Source organism: Pelodiscus sinensis, chromosome 1 (assembly GCF_049634645.1).
Source record: "Pelodiscus sinensis isolate JC-2024 chromosome 1, ASM4963464v1, whole genome shotgun sequence".
Taxonomy (NCBI): Eukaryota; Metazoa; Chordata; order Testudines; family Trionychidae; genus Pelodiscus; species Pelodiscus sinensis.
Genome location: NC_134711.1, coordinates 333,117,568 through 333,139,124, shown reverse-complemented (window position 1 = coordinate 333,139,124; position 21,557 = coordinate 333,117,568). Strand labels below are relative to the sequence as shown.

At 46.7% G+C, this 21,557-nt stretch overlaps 3 protein-coding genes across 3 annotated transcripts; 2 read left to right on the top strand and 1 right to left on the bottom strand.

Moving 5' to 3' along the window:
- The first annotated feature begins 434 nt into the window (after window positions 1-434).
- LOC102451099 (olfactory receptor 52R1-like) lies at window positions 435-1,382 on the top strand. Its single transcript, XM_025182944.2, has one exon. The coding sequence runs from the start codon at window positions 435-437 to the stop codon at window positions 1,380-1,382; it is 948 nt and encodes a 315-aa protein (XP_025038729.2).
- Window positions 1,383-5,626: 4,244 nt separating this feature from the next.
- On the bottom strand, window positions 5,627-6,313 carry LOC142831051 (olfactory receptor 52M1-like). The gene has a single exon (XM_075940016.1). The coding sequence runs from the start codon at window positions 6,311-6,313 to the stop codon at window positions 5,627-5,629; it is 687 nt and encodes a 228-aa protein (XP_075796131.1).
- Window positions 6,314-20,298: 13,985 nt separating this feature from the next.
- On the top strand, window positions 20,299-21,237 carry LOC102454983 (olfactory receptor 52P1-like). The gene has a single exon (XM_006125924.2). The coding sequence runs from the start codon at window positions 20,299-20,301 to the stop codon at window positions 21,235-21,237; it is 939 nt and encodes a 312-aa protein (XP_006125986.2).
- Window positions 21,238-21,557: the final 320 nt, after the last annotated feature.

Below are 21,557 nucleotides of genomic sequence, written 5' to 3'. Positions count from 1 at the left end.
GCTTTGCATGATATTAGCTAGCTAATAGACACTTCTCAAAAGACTCCCAATTCTTATTCTCATTTCCCTTACTAAATTGTTCAGTCTCATCAGCCTTGCTGTGAATTTGCCTCGCCTGTGAAGAATTAGCTCCTTTGAAGCATTTATTGTCCGTAGATATTATTGGTTGGGAGGTGTTCACAGTCAATTGGAATGTAACCAGTTTCAGTCTGTTCCGTATGATGCTACCTTGTCTGTCTCTTAACTACAACCAGTCCCAGACTTTTCAGTTTGTCTTCATATCCAGACTCCTCATCTTAACATCGTCTCTCCATCCAGGCATCTGCACTGTGACCATCGCCTTAAAGACTGCAGTTACAAGACGCCAGGGGAACATACAGTCCGTGCAGGGGAATTGGTTCTGCCTCTGAATTGAATGCCACCTCCCCTACTCCATGTCTGGTTCCAACACAACTGACTTCCCTGACCCCTCCACCTTCATCCTGCTCGGCATTCCTGGCCTGGAGACAGCCTATGCCTGGATCTCTATCCCCTTCTGCAGCACCTACGCCATATCCATGTTGGGGAATTTCACCATCCTGTTCATTGTCAAGCGGGAGCCAAGCCTCCATGAACCCATGTACTATTTTCTCTGCATGCTGTCCATCAGTGACCTGGTCCTGTCCACCTCCACCCTGCCTAAAACACTGAGCATCTTCTGGTTCAGTTCTAAGGAGATCGATTTCAATGCCTGCAGCACACAAATGTTTTTCATTCACTGCTTCTTAGCACTCGAGTCTGGGATTTTCGTGGCCATGGCTTTGGATCGCTATGTAGCCATCTGCCATCCCCTGAGACATTCCGCCATCCTGACAAACCCAGTGGTGGCCAAGATTGGCCTGGCTGTGTTGCTGCGTGGCATCATGCTCATATTGCCTGCCTCCTTCCTACTCAAACGATGGCCCTATTGCACAACTAATATCATCCCCCACACGCATTGCGAGTACATTGTAGTGATGAAGCTGGCCTGTGGTGACATCCGTATCGCTAGTTACTACGGCCTCTTTGTGGCTTTTTTTGTGAGTGGTCTGGATGTGTTTTTTATATCTGTGTCCTATGTCCAGATCCTCAGGGCCGTTTTCAAACTCCCCACAAAGGACGCCCAACTTAAGACTTTTGGGACCTGCGGCTCCCACCTCTTTGCCATCTTAGCTTTTTACATCCCAGCTCTCTTCTCCTTCCTCAGACAACGGTTTGACCAAAATGTGGCCCAGCATTTCCGGATTCTCATTGCCAATGTGTACCTCCTGGTGCCCTCCATGCTGAACCCCATCATCTATGGGGTGAGGACCAAACAGATCCAGGACAGGTTGCTCCAACTCATTCATCACAAATGGACCTAACATTTTCTCCTGGTACCCAGACTCTCAGACTAAGCTCCATACAGACCTGGCTGCTGACATGGTTGTTGCCCTCATTCCTGAGTCACTTTCTGGACACTCAAAGAGATATTAAAGCTGTTCATGGGCTTAATGTGCTGTAGACAACCTGCATCTTAACAAGCCACATGTTATTTTGAAATAATTTTTGAGATAACGGACATGCTATATCAGCCTCCCTGTAACCCTTGTTCCAAGAGGGTTAAGGGATGGTTGGAAATAGTGCATTATTTTGAAATGTGGTTCTGTGTAGATGCACTAAATTTCAAAATAAGCTATTTCGAAATAGAGTCGAAATAAGATACGGAATTTGCATAGTGCAAATTGCATATCTTATTTTGAGTTTAGGGTGCAGTGGAGACTCACCCCTTGTGATGGCACCTTTCTAATTGCTAGTAAGTAAAACTTGGATGCCTCACCTTTCCACTTAGGCCCAGCCCCGCTATGTCTCTTCCAACAAATCACTACCCTTTTCCCTCACTCTTCTCCTCAGCCCCCATTACTTGCTGGACCATCGCCATCTCCCCCATACCTAGTGAAAGGGTCTGAACTTCAGATTCTTATGTGGAGAGGGAGGGTCACATTAATCATGATTTCTGTAGCTATTTAGAAACTTGAACTCTTTAACTTAGCTGTTAGCTGACAGGAGACGTGATCCTATATCATAGAAAGAATATTGAAATTACAATAAATATACTAAGTCCTAATGAAAACATTATCCCAGGTTCTTGAGATAGAATGAACAGAACTGGGACATTCTGGCTACGTCTACACTGAAGCACTATTTCGGGATACTGGCGTATGCCAAAATAGCTATCCCCGATCCTTACAACAAGCCTGTTATTTCGAGCTCGCTATTCTGACGTCTCTGTAAATCTTATTCTACAAGGAGTAAGGGATGCACTTGATTTGAAAATTTAGTGCTCTGCAGACAGCGCCAAAAGACAAAATAAACTATTTTGAAATAGCATTGAAAGAATATACGCATAGCTCAAATTGCGTATCTTTTTTTGAGTTATGGTAAAGTGTAGATGAACCCTCTGAGTGATCTGTTCCCTAATATCCAGTCCCAGACTCCAGAAAACGGAGATAAGGGATGTACAGAGAAAGGTTTTTGAACCCTGGTAACACTGGCTAATAGGCACCTATAAACCAATCCTCCCTGAATGTTCCTGTCCTGTACAAGAATCATGCTATAGGTTTGGCCTTTGCAATGACTTCCGCAGATTCATTGCAAAGTATTTTAGTTTTTTTCCTTCAATCTGCTGCCTCTTCATGTCATTAGGTGACCTCTAGTGCTTCTGTAATGGGAAGGAGTAAATAGCATTTCCTTATTCATTTTTTCCATGCCACTCATGATTTAGAGACTTTTTTGTCCCTCTCAGTCATCTCTTTTCAAAGCTGAGAAGTCCCAGCCTGTGAAATCTCTCCTCGAACGATGGGTGGTCCATACTCCTAATCATTTATGTTGCACTTCTCTGTCCCTTGTCCAAATCCAATGTAACTTTGTTGAGAGGGAGTGCCAAAATCTGTCTTTGGTATTCATGATATGGGTGTTCCAATGGTTTATACTGAAGCAATATTATGCTTTCAGTCTTTTTGTTTATACTCATGTATCTCCACATTCCGTAAAGTATTTTTTTTTAAATTGCACATCAGGCACGTGTTTTAATAGAATTATCCCCAATGATTCAAGATCTCTTTCAGTGATAACACTTAATTTATACCCTCTTGTTTTGTATGTAGAATTAGGGATGGTTCTTTTGCAAAAAGGCGTGTGTGGATGGGGAAGAGGGTTTTTTTTGGGCGGAAAAAGAGGAAAGAGGAAAAAGCACAGGTGCCCTGGTGGCCGTTCTGTGCATACCAATCACTGTTTACTTTTGAGAGAGCATCCATGCAGTCTGGACTTTCTTTTCCACAAAAGCCCATCATTTTTTTATGCACTTTTGCAGTGTGGACGCACTCTTGCACAATAAGTTTTTTCAGAACATGTCTTTCGACAAAAGCTTCTTGCGCAAAAAGCCTGCAATCTAGACGTAACCTAACTCTTCACAGTTGGTGTCAGACTTAAATATCTGAGTAATTTTTGGTCATCTGCCAGTTTTGCCACCTCACTGTTCACCCCTTTTTCCATCATTCATGACACGTTGTATCGTACTGGTCCCACAATAGACTGGCACTGGACAAGAGTACTTGTGTCTTTCCATAGTTCCTCATTCAGCTCCTCGAGTATGCTGAAATGCAGTTCATAAACCTCTGGTGTCTAGCTTGTCTTAGTAATTTTTAACTTATTCTCTGTGGCTAGGTCTAGACTGGCCCCTTCTCCGGAAGAGGCATGCAAAGCAGGCAAGTCAGAATAGGGAAATCCGCGGGGGATTTAAATATCCCCCGCGGGATTTAAATAAACATGGCCGCCGCTTTTTTCCCAGCTTGGGGAAAAGCCGGAAAAGAGCGTCTAGACTGGCGCGATCCTCCAGAATAAAGCCCTTTTCCGGAGGATCTCTTATTCCTACTTTCAAGGGAGTAATAAAGGATCTTCCGGAAAAGGGCTTATTTTCTGGAAAATCACGTCTAGACTGGCGCTTTTCTCCGGCATAACCCCAAGCCGTAAAAAAGCGGCAGCCATGTAAATGCAAATGCCGCAGGGGATATTTAAATCCCCCGCAGATTTGCAATTCCGAAGTGTCTCATTAGCATCCCTTTTCCGGAAAGGGGTGCCAATGTAGACACAGCCTAATTGCCAATCTGGGAACAATTTGCATCCAGTCATGTCTATATAAACTCTTAATTATTCAAAGGGGCTGATTCCCCAAAGCTGGGGCAATTCTTAGCTAAACTTATGGGGAGGAGAAAGTTACACAGAAAAATGAGATTGAAATTCAGGAGTTCTAAAAGAAAAATTTACGAGCTGCCTAAAAGCCACATTTCCACAGACAAGAACATGGAGAACATTGGCTTTAAATCTGTGGTAAAATGAAGAAAGCCATTGGCAGACGTGGGAGGGATGTATAAGAAATAGGAGAAGAGACAATAAGTAGTATGATCAGGAGTTTTGAAAACTGGTAAGTGGAGTTAAAGGCATTGGGGAAAATCCATTCCTGCCAGGCCTAGGAAAACAATTTAGTATGTTAAGAACAAAAGAAATTCTGGAGACTTTTTGGGCCATTTCCTGGAGGTAAAAAAAAGAAATTTAGAAACGGATGTGTTATAAGTCCTCTTATTCCCTTCTCTTAAGTTACGCAAGAAAAAAATCCCAAACCCAATTTGCGCAAATGGAAGTCAGCCATGGGAAAAAAATTCCCTCTTTAAGTCATATTGCTATAAGTCCACGTTTTCTGGAACATATCTTAGACTTATAGAGAGGACGGCCTGTAGATGAATTCAAGAAAACATTTTGTTTTGTGTTTGGGAAGAAGCAGTAGGAGGTTCTGTTATCAAGTGAGGCATTGAAATAGTTTCCAGTCACAGTGGAACAGTAGAGTCACGAACTCAAGTGTTCCAGATGAAGCGTAGTTCACAACTGGAATGGAAACGACACAATGAAGCACCAAAAATGCATTCACAGGGGGAAAAAAAGGAAGTTAAAAAAGATTTTAAACAGTGGAAATGCTGGCATAAGATTCATTTTAAAAATCTAGAAATATTAATGCCAGTCAACAGCATGGATTTTGGACCCCAGGGCTTGTCAAATAAACCCAATTTCATTCTTTAGGGTACATCTACATTCCTGCCCCATAGTACACAAGCCACCCGTTATATTGAAATATTTTTCAAAATAATGGGTGCACTATTTTGCCATATCAATAAACCTCATTGCATAGAGGATGAGGGATGGCTCGAAATAGCGCCGAATTTCGAAAATTGGTGCTGTGTAGATGTGCCAAATTTCAAAATAAGCTATTTTGAAATTGATTCTGAATAAGATACCCAGTTTGCATAGCGGAAATTGCATCTCTTATTTTGAGTTTAGGGTGCTGTGTAGATGCATCCTTAATGAGTTTGGATATACAGTTGATCAGAGGAACCACAGAGAGTCTGAGCACTGGGAGTGATTATTAGGCCCTTTTCTGAGTAACTAACCCCAGCAGCCTGTCCCAGATTTGCTTTGTCCTCACCCCATAGATGATGGGGTGTGGCGTAGGGGGCACCAGGAGGCACACATTGGCCATGAGGATGAGCACAGGCAGGGGCACAGAAGAACCAACCCTCTAAATGAGGGAGACAAAGAGGTCCGGGATGTACAATGCTGAGAGGGGGCAGAGATGAGACCCACAGGTCCCAAATGCCTTAATCCGAGCATCCTTTGTGGGCAGTTGGAAGATGGCCCTGAGGATCTGGGTGTAGGACACGACTATTAAAACCCCATCCACACTGGGCACAATGAATGTCACACAGACGCTGTAGTAACTACTGGGGCGGATGTCGGCACAGGCCAGGGACACCACAGAAAATTGCTTGCAGTACGAGTGGGGGATGATGTTGGTTCTGCAGTGTGGCCACAGACTCCCCATGATGGGAATGGGAAGTATGATCATGAAGCCGCGCAGCACCACGGCCAGACAGATCTTGGCAACAGTGGAATTTGTGAGGATAGTGGAATGTCTCAGGGGATCGCAGATGGCCATGTAGCCATCTAAAGTCATGGCCACAAAGGTCCCAGACTCTATCACTAAAAAGCAGTGAATAAGGTACAGCTGGGTGAAGCAAGCACCAAAATCAATCTGTCTAGAATTGAACCAGAAGATGCTCAATGTTTTGGGAATAATGGTCGAGGACAGGAGCAGGTCAGTGAGAAGCAGAATGCAGAAGAAATAGTACATGGGCTCATGGAGGCTCAGCTCCCTCTTTACAATGTAAAGGATGGTGAGGTTCCCCAAGAGGGCTGCAATGTACATGATACAGAAGGGGATGGAGATCCAGACATGGGCCGCCTCCAGGCCAGGGATGCCCAGCAGGATGAAGGTGGAGGGGTTGGTGAAGTTGGTTGTGTTAGAATCTGACATGGGTCCAGGAGCTGGCTTCCAATGCTGAGCCTCTAGCTATCATCTTTGGAAAATCAGGGGAGACAAGAAGACTGGAAAAGGGCAAATCTAGTGTCTAGCAAAATCTAACAAAAAAACTAACAAAATCATCTAGTGCCCATCTATAAAAAGGGAAATAAGAACAACCCAGGAAACTACAGACCAGTTAGTTTAACATCTGTGCCAGGGAAAATAATGGAGCAGGTAATTACGGAAATCAGCTGCAAACACTTGCAGGTGGTAAGGTGATAGGGAACAGCCAGCATGGATTTGTAAAGAACAATTCATGTCAAACCAATCTGATAGCTTTCTTTGATAGGATAATGAGTCTTGTGGATAAGGGAGAAGCAGTGGTTGTGGTATACATAGACTTTAGTAAGGCATTTGATACGGTCTCGCATGATATTCTTATCAATCAACTAGGCCAATACAACTTAGATTGGGCTACTATAAGGTGGGTGTATAACTGGCTGGATAACCGTACTCAGAGAGCAGTTATTAATGGTTCCAATCCTGCTGGAAAGGTATAACTAGTGGGGTTCTGCAGGGGTCTGCTTTGGGACTGGCTCTGTTCAATATCTTCATCAACAATTTAGATATTGGTATAGAAACTACGCTTATTAAGTTTGCAGATGATACCAAGCTGGGAGAGGTTGCGCCTGCTCTGGAGGATATTGGCAGAGTGTTCACCTCAGGATCCTGGGCTGGCCTCGTAAAGAGCCCTCGTTTGAGGTGGGACCTGCCGCCCTGGTTTTGGGACAATAATGATGAATTTTACTCTATGAAAACATTGCCTTGGCATGAGCCCTGCTCCCCAAATCCTTTTACCTCTGCACATGGCACTGGAGGAACGGACGAAGTCCAGCATCCAGGCCCGGGTGCCACATTTCACAAAGGATATGGAAATATTGGGGTGGCTGCATAAAAGAGCCACAAAACCGATCAGAGGTGGAAGACAATGGCAGGCTGAGAGAGACTTAACTGGTGACCAAGCCGAGAATTTCAATGGGAGAGACCCAGGGGCCCTCACGGGCTCTGTGATGCACAGAGAATACCTGAGTGAGGGCTGTGGACTGAAAGCTGAAGTCGGACACATTCCTGAGGGAAATAAGGGCCGAAGGTTTAGCCCTGAAGGTGAGTAGCCACTGGGACACACAACCAAAGGGGGATGCTTCAGCTCCCCATCTCTTCAAACCGAGACAGGATGTGTCTGCCTGAGGCCTCGACTAGACGTGTGAGGTGCAGCGGCTCGGCTTTAGCCCTTCAGTGGAAATACAACCCACACTGACTGCAGGGCTCCCCTCAGTGTGGGTAGACTCACCCCACCCCCCCGGGATGATGGCTAAGTGGGTTAAAGGATTCTTCCATTAACTTCGTGTTGCCTGTCCAGGGGGTAGCCAGTACAGCTGCACCTCTCGAGGGGCGGGGCAGCGTGGATTTTTAGCTGATGGCCAGAAAAAGAAAATGCAGTTTGGGTTGAATTTATAGCTGCCAGCCATGCAGGTCACAGCTGGGGACACCACTGCTCAGAGTCACACTGGGTAGGCCTCGGCTGAAGCGCTGTGTCCAATCACGCAGCTCATTTTTACAGGGGTACCTGGCTAAAATCAATGGTGAGTGTTCTGAAGGGGGTCTGACTGGATGGTCTAATGTCTCCTTTTCCCCTTCAATCCCATGAATCAATCAATAAAGAAAATAGAATCCGGTTTTTATATTTCCTGTGTCTCACCACACGCCAACAAGGGAACGTTCTTCCGTTAGGTGGAAGGTCAGAAAAAAAATAACACGGTGAAAAGACAATTGTTGGCCTAATCCCTCATTGGCCGGTGAAACTCCTTGCCACAGATATAATAAGAGCAAAGAGCTAAGGGGAATGAGATTAACAAATGGATTGGTCGTTGAGGGGTTGCTGGAGGAACAGAATTTACTGAAGGCCGCCTCACGCCTTTGTAAGGACACTCGTTTACAATTGCTTATAGGTTTGCCACACTTTAAATATTTAGACTGCAATTTTCCATTCCCTCGTCTCTGTCTCTGGCTGACCTGCTTGTTGACAGATTCCTCCATAACATTTCAGCCAAACAATCGACAAGTAGGAAACAAGACGTCTTGCCCATTTTTGTTTTAAGTGATAACTGTTCAGTGAGGATCCCTACCGCCTCCATACATCAGAACACATAGATGGGGAGTAACAGCACCTAGGGGCCTCACATGCAAGAGGAGGAGGTGCCAGGCTCTGTGAATTATTCCACAGTTGGCTTATGAGGTCCTTTTCCTCAGTTCTTGCTCCAAGGGGAGTTTTCCCTCAGTAGGGCCTAAGGAAAGTCTGGGTCACAGACTCTGAATTTCCCTTGTATTGTGCCTCTCTTAACATGTTTTGTCCCGAAGGATCCCCTGTGGCGCTGAAATGGAGCCACATGAGGGCTGGAGGCAGCCAGCCAGCCAGAGGGCCCTGCCAAAAGGGACTCTCTGGTAATGCAGCCAACTCCGAGCAGAGATTCTGACTGAGCTTTGAGGCTGGGTTTCGTGAGAAAGAAGTTTGAGCCTGGAAGCAGCTGGGTTTGGTGAGGGAGATGGTTAGAAAATTGCTGTCTTAAACTGTGCAGGACTGGAGGCTGTGGCTGGCTTTCCCAGCATGCAGTGCAGATTTTGTCTGCACCTCCCTTTTGTCAACAAAATGTTGCCTGTTAGGGTGTGGAAAACCCACCCCCAGGACAAGCAAAGGGCCTGTGCGGGCTGAGCAATGGAAGCAGGAGAGGCGGGTTGGCGGTGTGATATTAGGACAGCAGGAGAGCTCTCTCCCACCCGTGAGGCTCGTGGGGGCATGGGACGGACAAAGCCTCAGTCAGGCCCAGGGGGCAGGCAGTCGCACGGTGGAGAGCTTTCCTTGGGCATACGGGAGCCTGATGGATCTGGCTCTCCAAAGGGTCAGAGACCTCACTCCCCCTCCATTTACCCAGCAGCCTGGATGGCCTTAAGGGCTCCCCTTCCTGTGTTTTGCATGGCAGGGTCCACATTCCCCCAACCAGGCTGGGCCCAGGGTTCCTGTGGGACTCAACCCTGATCCTGGTCAATTAGGACAAGGGCATCGCGACTCTGGATCCCTCTTCCCCACTGCCCCTCCCATGCAGGGCAAAGCAAATTCACTGGAAGAAAGAGGAAGACGAAAGTGAAGGAAAAACAGGAAAAGGAAAAGGAGAACACGTCACCCTGCCCTATGGTTACAGGGTATCCATACAGCCTGCTTGAGACACCGACAAACCACAGCCACAGTCCTGCTGCTGCTCTGCCTCCAGCTCCCTGGATGCTTCTCTGGCCCCTCTGGTTTGGCCTGTCCCCAGAGTCCCTTCACACCCCACTGGATAAAATTCTGCAGCCAGCACATCCGGGCCCCATATTACTGTCCTAATGCAACAGCATGGGCCATAAAAATAAGGAATTGGTAAAAACACATTCTACATTTAGTATCTCATCCCGTTCTCTTTAGAATCCACGACAATATGAATGAAAGCACAACCAATCGCAATGCCATCTCCAAGGCTAGAGGGCAGTGCCCCCCGATAGATCTCGGGGATGTTCTCCATCTGGTGTCTTAGCGTTACCCCTGTGTTCTATTTCCCTGTCCCTGCTTAACTCCAGGCCAATGGGAGAGGTCTGTCCCCTTTCATATGGGTTCGGATTTGAACATAAGAACGACCGTACTGGGTCAGACCAAAGGTCCATCTAGCCCAGTATCCTGTCTACCGACAGTGGCCAGCACCAGGTGCCCCAGAGAGGGTGGACTGAAGACAATGATCAAGCAATTTGTCTCCTGCCATCCCTCTTCAGCCTCTGACAAACAGAGGCCAAGGACACCATTTTATCCCCTGGCTAATAGCCTTTTATGGACCTAACCTCCATGAATTTATCCAGCTTCTCTTTAAACTCTATTATAGTCCTAGCCTTCACCGCCTCCTCTGGCAAGGAGTTCCACAGGTTGACTACACACTGTGTGAAGAAGAACTTTCTTTTATTAGTTTTAAACCTGCTCCCCATTAATTTCATTTGGTGTCCTCTAGTTCTTCTATTATGGGAACTAATAAATAACTTTTCTTTATCAGCCCTCTCCACACCACTCATGATTTTATTTGTCCAACGATTTTGGTCTGCTCAGGACATGCTGCTCTGTGCTGCCTATGAGCCTTGGTCTAAAGAAAAGTCCAATGTTGTAGCAGGGCCCTGTGTGTTGTTGAAGTTGGGGAGCAGAAAACGATAATGCAGGGTGTTGTGAGAGACCACAGTGTGCGGATTGGACTCCCACCTTCTCTGTTCTTTATCACATCGCTGGTGTCTATTGTAGGATGAAAATTACTGAGGCAGGCTATGATATTCTGTTAAGAACCCCAAACTAAATAGTCTGGGACTGGCACATAAACACAACACACGAGGGGATTCTCCCTCCCCACCAGTCTAGCCCATCGAAGGAAAACCATCACCCAGGATGGGAGACAGGACAAGACACATTCAGTGTGGTGTAAGGACAACAGCCATTTTCAAGTACTCTTAATGTCTCTACTTCAATCCCCAGATAGACCACGTCCTGGACAGATATCTTCTTGAAGCTGATCTCTGCTTTGTTTAAATGGAAACACTATGTAACTTTATACTATTAGGGTATGTCTACACTACCGCCCTAGTTCGAACTAGGGTGGTTAATGTAGGCAACCGGAGTTGCAAATGAAGCCCGGGATTTGAATTTCCTGGGCTTCATTTGCATCTTGCTGGGTGCCGCCATTTTTAAATGTCCGCTAGTGAAACGAGGAGTAACGGTAGTTCGGAATAGGAAGCCTAGTCCGAACTACCTAGTCCATGTCGCGTGTAGCCGCGGGCACGGAGTCCGCACTAGTGGACATTTAAAAATGGCAGTGCCTGGCAGGATGCAAATGAAGCCCGGGAAATTTAAATCCCGGGCTTCATTTGCAACTTCGATTGGCTACATTAACCACCCTAGTTCGAACTAGGATGGTAGTGTAGACATACCCTTCCTCTTATTAGCACCTATCCAGGGGTACAGGATCTTACTCCTCCCCCTTTCACTTTGATCTGCCCATTGAGCATCTTATATAATGAGTTGTAAGCTATTGTGTGGCAGTGTTCACTGACACTCCACCCAGCGCTGTGTGTAATAAACTTCCGCTTTCTTCACATACAATGTCCAGATTCTGTTCTTTCACTATGGATACAGAGAGGTACGGGGTATCAGTCTCACAAGAGCCCCTCTGCCGTGCTCCCATCAGCCCTTTTCCTACTTTGGGCTGTGGCTTTCATTTGCTGAGAGCAGCTGCCCTGGCCTGTCACGGACACCTTTGTCCCACTCATGGAAATTGATCCCCTCGTCCTTAGAAATGTTTTCTTCATGTTTCACTGGCAGCACCCTTAAGTTGCTCACCTCTGCAGGAACTTGCCTTTGTAGCGACATGGGCCATGACCTCCGGCTCCTCCCCCGCACTACACGTACGTCTGTCTAGATGTCTCAAGAGAACTGCAGCCCTCCCACCCTGCAGGCAAGTCACCCTACAGTTCTCCCAGCCATTGCAAACTGAGCTATTCATGTTTGTAATGAGCAGATCCCCTGTACGTATCCTCGGTACGAGAGGGTATCATGACATCATCTGGAAGGAGGGACCCAACTACTCTCATTTGATGTTCTCTTTTCCTGAAACTTTCATTCTCTGGAACAACACAGAGGCCGTCAGGCCACAGATGGGACCATTCTACTCCGTCTTGAATCTCTCCAGCTCCTTAGCTTCTCTAGGCTCCAAATCCTGAATATTTTCAATAAACCGCTAACTCCCATGGATTGGGACCTCTAGGGTACTGGCTGATGGGCTGGAGAGAGGTGCCTCTTTCCACTTACAATTGCCAGCTGTGAGCCCTCTCCTGGAGTGAGGTGCCTTGCACAGGGCAGCGTATTCTCCTGACAGTTCCAAGAGGGACGTGGGAGAACCAGATCCAAACTCTCTGCTTTACCTGATTGGGAGAATGGGCATAGGGCATACACACAGGTCTCCCACAGGAGTGGTGTGTCTGGCTGGGACTATTCTATCTTAAACAAATAAACCCTCAGTAGAACAGGGATTTGAATGTGTGCCTCTCCCACTCTAGGTAAAGTCAGTAACCATACACAGACACCTGGACACACAAACACCCTGACCTCTGCACAGGAAGGTAGAGGAATGCAGAGACGCGCACACATTTCTGAGCAGGAAGGTTCTATCCATGGGCCGTGGTCTGAGAGTGTTCTACAGGAGGAATCTAAACCAACGCACTATGCTAGGGTGCACACACATGGATGCTCATGGACACACACACACAGTCCCAACGTGGAAGGTCCCATCTAGAGGGTGCTGGTAATCTGAGAATCCCTAGCAAATGGGAGCTGCTGAGTTAATGAGTGGGGTGGGGGCACCTCAACTGAAAACCCCCCAGAACTGAGACCTGAGCAGAGACTTAGAGCAGCTCGTTAGCTGTGGAGCAGCATTGGCTCTCGTGGCTCTTTGTGTAAGCTACTGGGGGAACATTGGGCTTCTTCCAGGTTAGGCAGCACAAGAGACAGCATCCCAGACAGGCAGTGATTCCTAACTTCAGTATTTGCCTAAGTACCTTTGGGGTCTATCCCTGGAGGCCTTTCTGCAAGATGCTTCAGTTCAACCCAATGTAGGGTTGTCCAAAGCCAACAGAGCTGGCTGTCAGCACTTGGAGAACCAGCCCAATTCATGGAGATCCACCTCCCTCTTTTAAAGAGCTTGTTGCTCCTTTCTTTACACAAAGAGCAGGATCCCTGCAGGAATGCTGGTTTTTATTGGCTCTTCCCATTCTCCAGGAGCTGGAGGGTCCCGGCTGCTTGTGCGGCTAGAATCTGGCCAATGCCCCTTCTTTAGGTGACTAGCAACTGTCACCCCATCATGGGGAGAGAAGATGGGGGATGCTGTGTGACTGAATAGGGCCATTTTTATCATTGTTGCTATCACTGTTATAAAACTGCAACAAATCTTATATGGAGCATGTCCTGTTGGGTGTCAAAGGGAATGTTATGATTTTCTATAGTGGACTGATGATGCATCTTAGGTGGTGCCAATCCACATCTGATGAGCTCCTCTGTGAACGTTCAGCCCACCATGGGAGCGTTGACTGCTACCGGAAAAGTTCTAAGTCATGCATGGACAGGGGACTTGCTCATGTAGCAAACTCAATCTTGTAGCTGTATTTTTTCTCTAAAGAGAACAATGGGAGTTCCGCCACATGGCCAAGGATATAAGAAAAGGTTCCTGGAGGTTCCATCATTTTTCCTTCAATCCCGCTTTTCATTTTTGGAGGATCTTTTGGATATTCTGAAATTGGAAATGTCTGATCACCCATCCTAACAGTGAATATATTCCAGCTTCTTTCTTTCTTTCTTTCTTTCTTTCTTTCTTTCTTTCTTTCTTTCTTTCTTTCTTTCTTTCTTTCTTTCTTTCTTTCTTTCTTTCTTTCTTTCTTTCTTTCTTTCTTTCTTTCTTTCTTTCTTTCTTTCTTTCTTCCCATTCCTACTGGGCATTTGCAAGGGAGAACACACCATGGAGATCACAGGATTATCCCTACTTGGTTTCCTAATCAACTACAGTTACACAAATATAATGAGCAGGGAATTCCTCCCTGACTTAACACTATGGCCAAGTGTTCTCATTTCCCTTTGGGAAGGTCCCTTAATTGCTGTTTACAGCAAAAGATGGATAAATAGCACAAAAGTGCAGGCTGACTTGTCTCCTGCCTGCTTACATTCATATGCCCTGCTCTCTAGAGGCTGAGCGAGCCCCACAGAGTGGTGTTATAAACAGTGCACAGCCCTGTGTCGGCTCTCGGCGTGGGATGCTGGTGGGAGAGAGACACACAATACGACTACCGGAGAAGTCTCATTGAAGACACTTTTGACTCTGAATTCACAGGTACCCTTTTCTCGATAATTCCAGGGCCACCTGGGCACCATGGGGTAGACAATAAGTCCTTGGTCCTTTGTGCTCTGCACAGCCATTTCACATCCCATGGCCCTGACCAAATGGGATGAGTTGGCTCCAGGGTCCATGGCCAAAAGTCCCTCTCTTCTGCAAACCCCCATCTATAGGGGCTGATGACCTCCAAACCAGAGACCCCTGTTTTCCTTATCACGTTGGATCCTTCAGAATGAAAAGTGTTGGTAGATCACAGAACCATAGCTGTTTAGTGTGGTAAGAGAACTTAGGAGGTCTTCTAGTCCAATTCCCTGCTCAAAGAAGGAGCAGCCTCAAGTAAACCATCCCAGCCAAGCCTTAAAAACATCTAGGGATGGAGATTCCACCATTTGCCAAGGCAACCCATCCCAGTGCTTCCCCATCTGTCTAGTGATATAATTTTTTTCTGAATATCCAACCTAGACCTCCCCCACTGCAGCTTGAGACTATTGTTCCTCGTTCTGCCACCTGCCACCACTGAGACCAACCTCTCTCCATCCTCTTTGGAACTTCCCTTCAGGAAGTTGAAGGCTGCTCTCAAATCCCCCCTCACTCTTGGCTTCTGCAGACTAAATAACACAAATCCCTCCGTCTCTCCAGACTTGTTGATTTCTCCCCCTAAGATGCAGAATGCAAAGAGCAATTCATAAGAACATAAGAACATAAGAACGGCCGTATTGGGTCAGACCAAAGGTCCATCTAGCCCAGTATCCTGTCTCATGACAGTGGCCAGAACCAGGTTCCCCAGAGAGGGTGGACCGAAGACAATGATCAAGCGATTTGTCTCCTGCCATCCCTCTTCAGCCTCTGACAAACAGAGGCCAAGGACACCATTTTATCCCCTGGCTAATAGCCTTTTATGGACCTAACCTCCATGAATTTATCCAGCTTCTCTTTAAACTCTATTATAGTCCTAGCCTTCACAGCCTCCTCTGGCAAGGAGTTCCACAGGTTGACTACACGCTGTGTGAAGAAGAACTTTCTTTTATTAGTTTTAAATCTGCTACCCATTAATTTCATTCGGTGTCCTCTAGTTCTTCTATTTAGGGAACTAATAAATAACTTTTTATTATCTGAGGCTATTGCCAGTGCTTTGCCCAGGCCCCACAGAGGCAAAACGTCTCTTAGAATAAGAACTGAGAAAATAGCTGAGGCGCCAGCTGTGTGTTAATGTACAGACACTGCTGCCTTCTCTTGCATCCCGTGTCTAGTTGTTAGCGGCAGGAAGAGGCTGTTACCTGGCACTTACCTGCTGGAGGTACTAAGACTGCTCCCTGGAATACGAGTTTTTCTGCCTGGACACGATGCCCTGTCTCCTTTCTTCATTTGAGAGAGGGATTGAACTGTCCTGCCTGACACTTTTGAAGAAACAATTCATCCAGAAGCAATCAGCCACCACAGGTCATTTCAGTCAAATGCTTAAAGGCTGACAAATTTACAAAAAGCCGGTCTTCTTTTTGAAGGTGTCAAACAGTCTACGCCAAGTAGGGTGCCACCAGGGCCTGCTGTTCAAGCCAACCCATCTTTCAATGCCATTCAGGTACGCTCTTCTGCGCAATGATGTCAGTGACAAGGAGTTCCACAGGCCAAATATGAAAAAGACATCTGTACAAATTTCCTTCACCCGTGGTATAAGTCTCAAAGTTCAATGCAATTACATCGTTTCTGGCGCAGAGTAAATATAAAGGCCTGTAGCCCATACGGTTAATATTTGCCATCCACAAGGTTTCTTAATAGCTTGCATAATATACCTGCTATATTTCACAGAAGGCTTTCTCTGTTGATGTGATTGTTTGTGTTGTTATCTTCAGGGAGTTTGCTTTCTACCGGATCTCGTTATATATTACTCATAACAGTTGGTTGTAGCTCCAAGGAACCTAAACACCTCTATCACTTAAGGATAGTTAGAGTCACTTAATGGTCACAACATTTGACAGAGATAAATGTCCTATGGGTGAACTCCTTTGTCCTTTGTCTCTTGGAGAATTCAATATGGAATTGAGTGTATGTCAACACTAGCCCCCTAGATCGATCTAGGGAGGCTAATTAGGGTGACCAGAATTGCAAATCAAGCCCGGGATTTAAATATCCCGCGCTTGATTTGCATGTTCCCGGCCAGTTGCCATTTTAGAAATTGACTAGCCCGAAGTAACTGCTTGCATCTACACGTGGCAGTGAAACGGGATTTCGATTTAAAGCCCTAACTCGAATTAGCTGATATTCCTCCTTAATGAGGTTTACCAGCTAATTCGAATTAGGGGCTTTAAATTGGAATCCCATTTCAATACCGCATGTAGACGGGGGCAGTTACTTCGGGGTAGTCAATTTCTAAAATGGCAACCGGCTGGGAACTTTGAAATCTGCCTCCCCCTCATTCCCCTGTCCTCCCCCCGGCCAGGTCTGTTCATGGCCAGGAGGCGGAGCCTAGCCATGTACGTCACCGCCCCACCCCATCTTCCCTTCCTGCCATGGTGCTCAGTTGACTTCTGCACCTGGTGGCCTGGCTGAGTGGTACAGAAGTCAGACGAGTGCCACTGTGGGAGGCAACAGCACCTCTGAGAGGTAACATGTAGCACTACAGTGTTACAGAGTCACAGATATTGGGCTACGATATGTATGATGACAGGGGAGAAGAAAGCAAAATAAAGTATTTCAGGTACATGTTCCGAAGTAATACAGAAAAAAGACAGGTGTCTTCAAATGCCAGGACTTTACCCCAGAACACTCAAGCTGACCGAGGAGATAGGTGAGGATTTTGTGACAGTCTTCCATGACCTTCTCATTAATAAACACGGAAAAAATACAACTTTGATGGAGCTACTATTAGGTGGCAACACAACGGATTGGACAGCTCTTCCTGAGAGTGGTTATCAATGGTTGACAGTCATGTTGGAAGGACATGACAAATGAGTTCCATGGGGCACAGTTTGGGAGTTAATTATATCCAGTGTGTTCGTCTATGATTTAGACAAGGCATAGCGAGCACGCTTATAAAATGTGAAGCTCATTCCAAGCTGGGAGGGGTTGCAAGTGCTTTGGAAGCTAGGTTCATAGTTCAAAATGATCTGGAGAAAAGGAGAAATGGTCTGGGGAAACAGGATTTAATAAGCAAACTCCCAGGTACTCCAAATAGGAGGGAAAAGATCTATTACACACGTACAAAATGGGAAGCGACTGTCTAGGGAGGAGGACTGCAGGAAGGGATCCGGGGGTCATTGTGGCCCCCAAACTTCCTATGAGTGAACAGAGTGACACTGTTACAAAAGAATGACACATCATTCCAGGATAGATTCACTGGAAAGTTGTGAGCAAGACATCCTAAGTCCTTCTTCTACTCCTCTCTGCACGGATCAGGCTTCAGCTAGAGGATTGTGTCCAGTCCTGGGCGCCACACCTGGACACATGGGAGAAAGTAAAGAAAAGAACAATGAAAAATGATTAACGGTGTAGAAAACATGACCTATAAGGGAAGATTGAAACAATCTGTTTTGGTTAGTGTGGAAAAGAGGAGAATGAGAAGGGACACGATGTAAGTTTTTAAGTATCTTTGGGTATGTCTACACTACAGCATTAATTCGAACTAACTTAATTCGAATTAGTTAATTCGAACTAAGCTAATTGGAACTAGTGCATCTAGACCTAAAAACTAGTTCAAATTAGCATTTTGCTAATTTGAACTAGCATGTCCTCATTGAGTGGACCCTGAACCGAGGTTAAGGCTGGCCGGAAGCAGTGCCGGCAGGGCATCAGGCTAGGACTTAGAGTGTGGAGCTGCTGTCTCAGGCTAGCCGAGGGCTGTGCTTAAAGGGACCCGACCCCCACCCCGGACAGACAGTTCTCAGAGGTTCCCCGCTCGCTTGTCTAACTCGATGAGGGACAGCAAAGCAGTCCTGTTTTGGAGTGCCCTGAATGCCCACACTCGGCACATCACAGCACTCGGCCATCAGCCCGGCTGCACTTGCCGCAGGCTGCCATCTGGGAGGATCAATTGGGGGGCTGCAGGAGAGTTTCCGCCCAAAGGAGCCCGCAGAGCTACCCCAGTCCTCCCCATCGGTAGCTCGTACCCCATTCCTCCCTCACCTACTTCCACTTACCCCTCCCTAGCCCCCCTTCCTGATGTACAAAATAAAGGACACGTGTGTTCAAAAAAATAAACTCTCTTTATTGAACAAAACTCAGGGAGACTGGGAAAAGGAGGTGGGAGAGGGGAGGGAAACTAAAATGATCAGGGGTTTGGAACAGGTCCCATATGAAGAGAGGCTAAAGGAGACTGGGACTTTTCAGCTTAGAAAAGAGGAGACTGAGGGGGGATATGATAGAGGTCTATAAAAGCATAAGTGGTGTGGAGAGGGTGCATAAAGAAAAGTTCTTCATTAGTTCCCATAATAGAAGGACTAGAGGATACCAAATGAAATGACTAGGTAGCAGGCTTCAAATTAATTACAGAAAGTTCTTCTTCACAAAGCAAATATTCAACCTGTGGAACTCCTTGCCGCAGGAGTCTGTGAAGGTTAGAACTATAACAGAGATTAAAGAGAAGTTAGATAAATTCATGGAGGTAGGGTCCATGGAGTGGTGTTAGCCAGGGGGTAGAAATGGTGTCCCTGGCCTCTGTTTGTGGAAGGCTGGAGACAGATGGCACGAGACAAATGGCTTTGTCATTGTCTTCGGTCCATCCCCTCCAGGGTACCTAGTGTTGGCCGCTGTCGGCAGACAGGCTACTGGGCTAGATGGACCTTTGGTCTGACCCAGTACGGCCATTCTAAGCTCAGGGCTCAGGGTCGGGGGTCTCAGTGGACCACCTTGATTTTCATGCACACCTGCTCCTGGGTGGCCAGGATGGCAGCTCTCCTGCCGTAGACGGCCACTTTCCTGTGCCTAGTGCGGCGGTCGTGGATGAGGTCCACGATTTCTGCACTAGACCAGGCGGGCGCCCGCCTTTTGCAGACCCGGGCAGGCTCCTGGGAGCCGCCAGCCTTGTCCTGGGAAGAGGCGGAGGTTTGGGTGGTAGCGGGTGGCTGGCTCGTGCCGTGTCAGGTGCAGGGTCTGCTGGCTGGGTGCTGGCAGGCTTGCACCTGGCATGGGCACCGTAGCCAGCCTGTGCCCCTTTAAGGGCTCTGGGGCCAGGAGGGGGATAGAAGAGTTTCCCTGGTGGTGCCCAGAGTGGCCACCAGGGCAAGCTGGGGAGGGCTAGCCTCCCACTAATTCGAATTAAGTGGCTACACACCCCTTAATTCGAACTACTTAATTCCAACTAGGCGTTAGTCCTCGTAGAATGAGGATTACCTAGTTCGAATTAAGTTGAAACTAGCGGTTTGCAAGTTTAGCGCCTATCAAAGTTAATTTGAACTAACGTCTGTTAGTTCGAATTAACTTTGTAGTGTAGACATACCCTTATATATTGTTACAAGAAAAAGATTATTCTCCGTAACTTCCGAGGCTATGCTAAGAAACAATGTGATTAAATAGTAGTTAGGGAGGGTTCAGTTGAATATTACACAAAACTTCCAACCATCAGGGTGGTTAGGCACTGGAATAAATTGTCTGGAGAAGTTGTGAAATCTCCATCGCTGGAGATTTTCAAGGGCTTGTTGGGCAAACTCCTGTGAGGAATAGTCTAGATGGTCCTTGGTCCTGCCATGAGCACAGGAGAGTGGACTTGATGACCTCTCGAGGTTCCTTCCAAACCTATGATTCTCTGCATTTTCCGTAATTAACATTGTCTCTCCATCCTGGCTTTTCTACAGTGACCATCTCCTGAGATCATGGCCACATAAAGGAAGACGGGGTAACACACAGTACGTGCAGGAGTCATCGCTCTGCCTCAGAGTTGGACACCCTTTCCATAATTCCATGTCAGATTCAAACTCAACCGAATTCAACAACCCCTCCATTTTCCTCCTGCTGGGCATTCCTGGCCTGGAGATGGCCCATGTCTGGATCTCCATCCCCTTGTGTGCTATGTACACTATAGCCCTCTTAGGGAACGTCACAATCCTGTGTATTGTGAAGAAGGAGCCGAGCCTCCATGAGCCCATGTACTATTTCCTCTGCATGCTGGCTGTCATCGATGTGGTCATGTCTACCTCCATTGTGCCCAAAATGTTGAGCATCTTCTGGTTCAATTCCAGGGAGATCGAGTTCACTTCCTGCCTGACACAGCTGTACTTCATTCACTGCTTCTCAATGATGGAATCCGGGACATTCGTGGCCATGGCGTTGGATCGCTACGTGGCCATTTGCTATCCCCTGCGACATTCCGCCGTCCTGACAAACCTCGTTGTGGCCAAGATTGGGCTGGTCGTGTTGCTGCGTGGTAGCATTCTCGTCCTGCCCTATCCTTTGCTAGCGAGGCAGTGGCCATATTGCAGAACCAACATCCTCCCTCACTCCTACTGTGAGCACATCGCCGTGGTGAAGCTGGCCTGTGCTGACATCCGCATCAGTAGTTACTACGGCCTCTTTGTGGCTCTTCTCATGACTGGTGTGGATGTGTTTTTTATTGCAGTGTCCTATACCCAGATCCTCAGGGCCATCTTCAAGCTCCCCACAAAGGCTGCCCGGCTCAAGACCTTTGGGACCTGCGGATCCCACCTCTGTGCCATCTCAATCTTTTACATCCCAGGTCTCTTCTCCTTCCTTACGCACCGCTTTGGCCACAATGTGCCCCTGCATTTCCACATTCTCATTGCCAATGTGTATCTCCTACTACCCCCTGTACTGAATCCCATCATTTATGGTTTAAGGACCAAACAGATCCGGGACAGGATCCTGCAGCTCTTTACTCATTAAGAATGTGTCTACACGGCACCCTAAACTCGAAGTAAGATATGCAATTTCTGCTACACAAATTGCATATCTTAGTTTGATTTTATTTTGAAATAGGGGATGTTGAAATTTGGTGCATCTACACATTGCCAAATTTCGAAAGAACGCACTATTCCAAGACATCTTTTTATCCTCGAGGAATAAGGCATAAAGAAATGCTAAAATAGCACACCCATTAATTCAAAAAAAAATAAAATAATGGGCAGTTATTTAAGATGTTGGGTAAATATTTTGGGATGCCTCCAGTATCCCGAATTAGCCATGCATTGTAGACCCACCCTAAG

Bases quoted from the DNA above. Each gene is read 5' to 3' on its own strand.
- LOC102454983 (XM_006125924.2), top strand. From the start codon at position 20,299: ATGTCAGATTCAAACTCAACCGAATTCAACAACCCCTCCATTTTCCTC.
- LOC102451099 (XM_025182944.2), top strand. From the start codon at position 435: ATGTCTGGTTCCAACACAACTGACTTCCCTGACCCCTCCACCTTCATC.
- LOC142831051 (XM_075940016.1), bottom strand. From the start codon at position 6,313: ATGTACATTGCAGCCCTCTTGGGGAACCTCACCATCCTTTACATTGTA.